The 9818-nt window shown below is 46.4% G+C and overlaps 1 protein-coding gene across 8 annotated transcripts in view; it reads left to right on the forward strand.

Annotated features, from left to right (window-relative positions):
• The window catches only part of LOC106591301 (neuroligin-3), a 493706-nt gene extending 484517 nt beyond the window's left edge, over positions 1–9189 (forward strand). For all 8 annotated transcript variants that reach the window (XM_045717885.1, XM_045717892.1, XM_045717888.1 and 5 more), the window contains 2 exons: positions 7443–7677; positions 8329–9189. In XM_045717885.1, the coding sequence (XP_045573841.1) occupies positions 7443–7677; positions 8329–8970 (877 nt within the window). In that variant the 3' untranslated portion in view covers positions 8971–9189. The remainder of the gene's footprint in view (positions 1–7442; positions 7678–8328) is intronic.
• Positions 9190–9818: the final 629 nt, after the last annotated feature.

The raw sequence follows: 9818 nt of genomic DNA on the forward strand, positions 1-9818 counted from the left end.
TAGATGGGAGGATGGTTAGTATAGGAATAGGGGAATAGATGGGAGGATGGTTAGTATAGGAATAGGGGAATAGATGGGAGGATGGTTAGTATAGGAATAGATGGGAGGATGGTTAGTGTAGGAATAGATGGGAGAATGGTTAGTATAGGAATAGGGGAATAGATGGGAGGATGGTTAGTATAGGAATAGTGGAATAGATAGGAGGATGGTTAGTATAGGAATAGGGGAATAGATGGGAGGATGGTTAGTGTAGGAATAGGGGAATAGATGGGAGGATGTTTAGTGTAGGAATAGGGGAATAGATGGGAGGATGGTTAGTGTAGGAATAGATGGGAGGATGGTTAGTATAGGAACAGGAGAATAGATGGGAGGATGGTTAGTTTAGGAATAGATGGGAGGATGGTTAGTATATCAATAAGGGAACAGATGGGAGGATGGTTAGTATAGGAATAGGGGAATAGATGGGAGGATGGTTAGTATAGGAATAGATGGGAGGATGGTTAGTGTAGGATTAGATGGGAGGATGGTTAGTATATGAATAGGGGAATAGATGGGAGGATGGTTAGTATAGGAATAGGTAAATAGATGGGAGGATGGTTAGTGTAGGAATAGGGGAATAGATGGGGGGATGGTTAGTGTAGGAATAGATGGGAGGATGGTTAGTATAGGAATAGGGGAATAAATGGGAGGATGGTTAGTATAGAAATAGGGGAATAGATGGGAGGATGGTTAGTATAGGAATAGATGGGAGGATGGTTAGTGTAGGAATCAGGGAATAGATGGGAGGATGGTTAGTATAGGAATAGATGGGAGGATGGTTAGTGTAGGAATAGGGGAATAGATGGGAGGATGGTTAGTGTAGGAATAGGGGAATAGATGGGAGGATGGTTAGTATCGGAATAGGGGAATAGATGGGAGGATGGTTAGTGTAGGAATAGGGGAATAGATGGGAGGATGTTAGTATAGGAATAGAGGAATAGATGGGAGGATGGTTAGTATATGAATAGGGGAATAGATGGGAGGATGGTTAGTATAGGAATAGGGGAATAGATTGGAGGATGGTTAGTGTAGAAATAGGGGAATAGATGGGAGGATGGTTAGTATAGGAATAGAGGAATAGATGGGAGGATGGTTAGTATAGGAATAGGGGAATAGATGGGAGGATGGTTAGTGTAGGAATAGGGGAATAGATGGGAGGATGGTTAGTGTAGGAATAGGGGAATAGATGGGAGGATGGTTAGTGTAGGAATAGGGGAATAGATGGGAGGATGGTTAGTATAGGAATAGGGGAATAGATGGGAGGATGGTTAGTGTAGGAATAGGGGAATAGATGGGAGGATGGTTAGTGTAGGAATAGGGGCATAGATGGGAGGATGGTTAGTATAGGAATAGGGGAATAGATGGGAGGATGGTTAGTATAGGAATAGAGTAATAGATGGGAGGATGGTTAGTATTGGAATAGGGGAATTGATGGAAGGATGGTTTGTATAGGAACAGGGGAATAGATGGGAGGATGGTTAGTATAGGAATAGGGGAATAGATGGGAGGATGGTTAGTATAGGAATAGGGGGATAGATGGGAGGATGGTTAGTATAGGAATAGATGGGAGGATGGTTAGTATAGGAATAGGGGAATAGATGGGAGGATGGTTAGTATAGGAATAGGGGAATAGATGGGAGGATGGTTAGTATAGGAATAGGGGAATAGATGGGAGGATGGTTAGTATAGGAGTAGGGGAATAAGATGGGAGGATGGTTAGTATAGGAGTAGGGGAATAGATGGGAGGATGGTTAGTATAGGAATAGAGGAATATGTGCACTCTGTGTGCATGCCTCCTCTCACATTTGCTGCAGCGTTTACAGTATATCTACGCAGAGCACACTAAACCTTTTACACACACAAGGTCATTAGGGTTAGGACGTAGTAATGAGAGGAGCTGGAGAGGAAGGAGTTTATGGTTTATAGAAGAGGTCTTAGTCCACTGAACATATGAAAACATCACACACACACACACACACACAGAGAGAGAATATATATACACAGACAGACCTTAGTGGCCCAGCTGTATGAAAACATCACAGTACGCTGAAAGACTCTTAAAATGACTAATTTTATTATGTAATAATCCTGCTGTCCTCTGCTTTCTCTCTCTGAACCCAGCCACACACACACACACACACACACACACACACACACACACACACACACACACACACACACACACACACACACACACACACACACACACACACACACACACACACCCAGCCACCGCACCCAGCCACTGAACCCAGCCACACACACACACACACACACACACACACACACACACACACACACACACACACACACACACACACACACACACACACACATTGTTGAGCACACAACTCCATCACACACCCAGGGTTTAAACCAGTGCTGTATATAAACCCTGGATTGCTGATCCTATGTATTGGCCATTGAGAGGCTTTGAAGCCACCAGTCAGCCATATTGACAATCCTCAAAAGATGCAATCCTCCATAGGAATGAATGGAACTACATTATTTCAATGAAATGTTTCAAGGAGAAAATGACATATATTTAAGTATTTTTTGTTGTAGTGGGGATAGTAACATTAGTACTCTCAAAAAATTATACTTTAAGGAAAATGTTTTCATGTTTTTTGGTAATTTTTTTCTGTTTAGCTCACATAATATGATTTAAAGAGATGCATTAAGGTGTCTTTAAATAAAACAAACGTTGCAAAAAATTATTGTGGACATTAATAAATGCATTTTTCTTAGCTTCTAAAATATTGTTTACAATGGTGAGGGAGTGCCAAGACCGTGGCGCGGTGGCTTCAACACAGCGCCCCCTATCAGTCATCCAATGTATATATAAATCATTGGTTTAAACCAAGCACCACAACGTGTGTGTGTGTTTACCATCGACACTGCAACACAACAATTACCCGAGTGTGTGTGTGTGTGTGTGTGTGTGTGTGTGTGTGTGTGTGTGTGTGTGTGTGTGTGTGTGTGTGTGTGTGTGTGTGTGTGTGTGTGTGTGTGTGTAATTAGATAATGCAGGGAATTGTTCTCTAATGCCGCAAATCAAATTAACTAAAGATGCCACATTGATTTCTTTGTGTTGCCTAAATTATTCATCTTCACTTGCACTGAGCCCGAGCCCCAGCCCGCCAGCCAGCAAGCCATCCAGTCAGCCAGCCTGTCAGCCAGCCAGTAAGCCAGCCCTCCAGCCAGTCAGCCAGTCAGCCAGTCAGTCAGCCAGCCAGTCAGCCAATCAGTCAGCCAGTCAGTCAGCCAGCCAGTCAGCCAGCCAGCCAGCCACCAGCCAGCCAGCCAGCCAGCCAGCCAGTCAGCCAGCCAGTAAGCCAGCCAGCCAAACAGTCAGCCAGCCAGCCAGCCAGTCAGTCAGTAAGTCAGCCAGCCAGCCAGCCAGCCAGTAAGCCAGCCAGTCAGCCAGCCAGCCAGTCAGTCAGTCAGCCAGCCAGCATAAAGCATTTAGAAGTACTCAGCTCCCAAGCCCTTTAGTTTCCTAATGTGTGCATGGATTTGAGAGATCTCTCGGGAATTGAACAGAGGGCCTAGGTACCTTTTATATAGTTTGTGCCGTTGCAATTTGGTAGATTGATCCTTATGAGGTAAGGGGAGAGGGGTTCCATACAAAATGGCACCCTTTTCCCTATATAGTTAGCACACTACTTTTGACAAGGGCCCATAGGGTGTAGGATGCCATTTGGGACACAGAGGGGTCCATTTGCGGTGTTATGGAGATGCAAGGAATTCTCATTAAGTAACATTGGCCTGGTCTCTCTGATTGTTTCTAGTCTGTTCTACTCTCTAAGCTGCTGGGAGAATGCATAAACTCCTGAGGGGAGGGAGGGAGAGAGAGAGAGAGAGAGAGAGAGAGAGAGAGAGAGAGACCAAAAGAGAGAGAGACAGAGAGAGAGACCAAAAGAGAGAGAGACAGAGAGAGAGAGAGAGAGAGAGAGAGAGAAAATAAACAGAGAGAGAGAGGGGGAGAGAGAGAGAGAGAGAGAGGGGAGAGAGAGAGAGAGAGAGAGAGAGAGAGAGAGAGAGAAAATAAACAGAGAGAGAGAGGGGGAGAGAGAGGGGAGAGAGAGAGAGAGAGAGAGAGAGAGAGAGAGAGAGAGAGAGAGAGAGAGAGAAAATAAACAGAGAGAGAGAGAGAAAATAAACAGAGAGAGAGAGAGGGGGAGAGAGAGGGGGAGAGAGAGAGAAAATAAACAGAGAGAGAGAGGGGGAGAGAGAGGGGGAGAGAGAGAGAAAATAAACAGAGAGAGAGAGGGGGAGAGAGAGGGGGAGAGAGAGGGGGGGAGAGACATCAGGCTACTCTCCATTGACATCCTGTTCTGTTCAGTTCTCTGTCATGTAGCCTCCACTCTGACTGGGGAGATCAATATGACCTTACCTCCACTGTCCAGCAAGGCGCTGCTCTGAAACCTAATTACTGATATTCAGCTACAAAGTCATCATAGTCAGCCTGTCAATATCCATCAGGGATCATTACTCACCTAATGAAATAGGTTATTTAGGGCTGCTTTGCTGACACCAGGGCTACACCAGGGGATTTGGCTCCAGCCATCTCAATTTGCCTCACTCACTCTCTCCCTCTCTCATTCTCCCAGAAGCACTGACCTGAAAAAGGAAAACTGACAGCAGAAAAATAAAGGGGGAGCGGGGTGGGGGGGGGGGGTAAGGAGGAGAGATATAGAGTGTGAATTATTCTGCTGTGGCTTTAATTCTGTGGGTTTTTGTGCTTGTAGCTTTTTCAACCGCTAACCACCACACAGTGCCGGAAAAACAATATAACAAAATCCCCAAATCCCAAACTAAGTTGGAGTCCTGGAGGCAACTGACTTCAGAACCATATCCAGGGATATTACAACACTATGAGGTACTGTACACTGACTTCAGAACCACATCCAGGGATATTACAATACTATGAGGTACTGTACACTGACTTCAGAACCACATCCAGGGATATTACAATACTATGAGGTACTGTACACTGACTTCAGAACCACATCCAGGGATATTACAATACTATGAGGTACTGTACACTGACTTCAGAACCACATCCAGGGATATTACAATACTATGAGGTACAGTACACTGACTTCAGAACCACATCCAGGGATATTACAATACTATGAGGTACTGTACACTGACTTCAGAACCACATCCAGGGATATTACAATACTATGAGGTACTGTACACTGACTTCAGAACCACATCCAGGGATATTACAATACTATGAGGTACTGTACACTGACTTCAGAACCACATCCATTGATATTACAATACTATGAGGTACTGTACACTGACTTCAGAACCACATCCAGGGATATTACAATACTATGAGGTACTGTACACTGACTTCAGAATCACATCCAGGGATATTACAATACTATGAGGTACTGTACACTGACTTCAGAATCACATCCAGGGATATTACAATACTATGAGGTACTGTACACTGACTTCAGAATCACATCCAGGGATATTACAATACTATGAGGTACAGTACACTGACTTCAGAATCACATCCAGGGATATTACAATACTATGAGGTACTGTACACTGACTTCAGAATCACATCCAGGGATATTACAATACTATGAGGTACTGTACACTGACTTCAGAATCACATCCAGGGATATTACAATACTATGAGGTACTGTACACTGACTTCAGAATCACATCCAGGGATATTACAATACTATGAGGTACAGTACACTGACTTCAGAACCACATCCAGGGATATTACAATACTATGAGGTACTGTACACTGACTTCAGAACCACATCCAGGGATATTACAATACTATGAGGTACTGTACACTGACTTCAGAACCACATCCATTGATATTACAATACTATGAGGTACTGTACACTGACTTCAGAACCACATCCAGGGATATTACAATACTATGAGGTACTGTACACTGACTTCAGAATCACATCCAGGGATATTACATGTCTCTTAGTTCCCTAGGTTTTCATACAAAGTTGTTTATTTGGTTTGGTTTTCCACTATATGAACACACACGCACGCACGCACGCACACACACACACACACACACACACACACACACACACACACACACACACACACACACACACACACACACACACACACTCACGCACACACACACACACACACACACACACACGCACACGCACACTCACACACACACACACACAGAGAGAGAGAGAGTTCTATGAATTGCACTCTCTGCCCTCTCAAGGTTACAGTTGAGTGTTTATTTGTCCCCATGTCCCTGTACTGCAGCTAGAACCAAGCTGATTTGATAGCTCATAATGAACCCTTCACAGAAGTCTCCTAACTGCCACTCCCAACACGACATTCTACAGCCAGCAGACAACAAGGACAACTGGGATTGTGGGGAATGCCATATGTTAATACACTCAATAAATTAATAGGCTCCTGTAATTGAAATTGGTACTCATCCGGGGTTAGCTAACAGACAGTGAGCGAGCCAATCAGTCAGCCAGTCAGCCAGCCTCCACTCCTCTCAAAAGAGAAACACTGACCTCTTCAGGTCAGTAGCGGGACTGCACACTGTCTCTTTCGTGGTTTCATGGCCCCCAGCACCACTCGCTTTAGTGTTGATTAATAAGGTCAATTTGACATGAGGACGCTGGATATTAATGCTTGTCTAAGTAATTACCAGAGAGGGCAGATCTGCTGTTGGGTTATCAAACACAACACCATGCCTACTGAAGCTCTGCTAAAGCATGATGACGTACTCATACAGCAGCCCAGGGGTAGGTAACCCTGGTCCTGAAGGGTCACAGCCACGCCATGTTTTTCATTCAACCAACCTGGAAGAAGACCAGGTGTGTTGAACTTAGGCAATCACTGAACTGACCAATTAGCTCAGTCGGTCAGGTGTGGTGCCTAGTTGGAACAAAATCCTTCAGTATCCTGCAGCACTCCTGGAACAGGGTTGTCTACTCCTGATCTAGAACATTCCTCTGTGAGCTACCTGTCAACTGCAGCACTCCTGGAACATTATTGCCTAGCCCTGCAGTAGGCTATCTGTTTACTTGAAAAGCTTCCGGCGATGAGAAGACGTCCTGGTTTTTAAGGTTGTTGATGGGATGGGGTGCACCAGACCTGAGTTAAGAGGAACAGTGGGGAAGCTGGGAGAGTGACAGACAGGGATGCCACTCATTGTTGTCCTGAGAGAGAGAGGGCTAAAAGGCAGATTTGTAATGTATTTAGACACACCGTGTGTACAAATTGTGGATTATTCTCTTGCTAGTCAACATCTTCATCCTCGGGGTAAAAATGGCTGTATCAAAACGTCAATAATACAAGTGACAGACAATCTTCTACAGGGTGCACACAGAGACCAAATGCTAACTCTCTCTTTCTCTCTCTCTCCTCAGGGACCCCAACAAGCCTGTTCCTCAGGACACTAAGTTCATCCACACTAAGGCTAACCGCTTTGAGGAGGTAGCCTGGTCTAAGTACAACCCCCAGGATCAGCTGTATCTCCATATCGGCCTGAAGCCCCGCGTCAGGGATCACTACCGAGCCACCAAGGTGGCCTTCTGGAAACACCTGGTGCCCCACCTGTATAACCTCCACGACATGTTCCACTACACCTCTACCACCACCAAGGTACTGCTACATCTCTTTAACTCACACCTGTATAACCTCCACGACATGTTCCACTACACCTCTACCACCACCAAGGTACTGCTACATCTCTTTAACTCACACCTGTATAACCTCCACGACATGTTCCACTACACCTCTACCACCACCAAGGTACTGCTACATCTCTTTAACTCACACCTGTATAACCTCCACGACATGTTCCACTACACCTCTACCACCACCAAGGTACTGCTACATCTCTTTAACTCACACCTGTATAACCTCCACGACATGTTCCACTACACCTCTACCACCACCAAGGTACTGCTACATCTCTTTAACTCACACCTGTATAACCTCCACGACATGTTCCACTACACCTCTACCACCACCAAGGTACTGCTACATCTCTTTAACTCACACCTGTATAACCTCCACGACATGTTCCACTACACCTCTACCACCACCAAGGTACTGCTACATCTCTTTAACTCACACCTCTCTTTCATTGAATTGGTTTACTGGAAAGTGTGGTGTGATTGTAAATACACTTTCAATTTAAGTTTGATTTGATAGGTGGTGATATGGTTGTGTTACCTAACTTAGTTGAATGCACTGACTGTAAGAAGTCACTCTGGATAAGATATACATTATAATATGTTTGATTTGAAGGTCCCCCCGTCCGAGACGACCCAGAACTCCCTGTCCACTAAGAAGACGTGGCCCTTCAACACCAAGCGGCCCCCCATGTCCCCGGCCTACAACAACGAGGATAATGAGGCGTGGAACGGAGACGAGGAGACCGGCCCGTTGGTCATAGAGAATCCCAGGGACTACTCTACGGAGCTCAGCGTCACCATCGCCGTGGGAGCCTCGCTGCTCTTCCTCAACGTTCTAGCCTTCGCAGCGCTTTACTACCGGAAGGATAAACGGAGGGAGGCTTCGGCAGGTCACCGCGGCCAACCCAGCCCACAGACCCGCCACGGCCAGGCTACATCCAACGACATCAGCCACCACCAGCGTCCCAACGAGGAGGAGATCATGTCCCTGCAGATCAACCAGACGCACCACGAGTGTGAAGCGATGGGGGTGGGGAACCCGGGGAATGACGGGGGGCTGCGTCTGGCCTCGCTTCCCGACTACACTCTGACCTTGCGGAGGTCACCAGACGACATCCCTCTGATGACCCCCAATACCATCACCATGATCCCAAACTCTCTGGTGGGGATGCCCAACCTGCACCCTTACAACACTTTCACAGCCGGGTTCAACTCCACCGGCCTGCCCCACTCCCACTCCACCACCCGGGTATAGCTTTACGGAGGAGAGGGATGGTGGAGGAGAGGAGAGGGTGATGGAGGAGGAGAAGAGGATTCTGTTTTTATAAATATCACAGGGAAAGGGTTTGGGGGAGGGGGGAAAAGAAGGTAGGAATAAGTGTGGGATTAAAAGTAAAGAGATTTAACGAGACTTTTACTACCAAGAAGAGGATGGAGAGTGTCTGAGAGGAGAGGAGAGGAGAGGAGAGGAGAGGAGAGGAGAGGAGAGTGTCTGAGAGGAGAGGAGAGGAGAGGAGAGTGTCTGAGAGGAGAGGAGAGGAGCGGAGAGGACGGAGAGTGTCTGAGAGGAGAGGAGAGGAGAGGAGAGGAGAGGAGAGGAGAGGAGAGGAGAGGAGAGGAGAGGAGAGGAGAGGAGAGGAGAAGATGGAGAGTGTCTGAGAGGAGAGGAGAGGAGAGGAGAGTGTCTGAGAGGAGAGGAGAGGAGAGGAGAGGAGAGGAGAGGAGAGGAGAGGAGAGGAGAGGAGAGGAGAGGAGAGGAGAGGAGAGGAGAGGAGAGGAGAGGAGAGGAGAGCTCTGCTTTCTGTGTGGATGTCAAGTTGTGCAGAGCTGCCAAAATCAAACTGCTTCTCCTCCCTCCCTCCCTCCCTGCCTCCCTCCCTCCCTGCCTCCCTCCCTCCCTCCCTCGATGGGATGGGGCTGAGGAAGGAGGGGTCCTTTCTGCTGTGTTTTATTTTCTAATAATCATTTTAAAAGCCTTTTTAAGCAGACTGACATGGGAAATTATCAACACATTCTTCTTGAATTCATAACACCAAGAGAAAAGTGCTTTGTCTTTCCCATCTTTGTCTCTCCTGAGGAAGACAGAACAGACTTCAAACAAAG

This window comes from Salmo salar, chromosome ssa05 (genome assembly GCF_905237065.1).
Source record: "Salmo salar chromosome ssa05, Ssal_v3.1, whole genome shotgun sequence".
NCBI classification, from domain to species: Eukaryota; Metazoa; Chordata; class Actinopteri; order Salmoniformes; family Salmonidae; genus Salmo; species Salmo salar.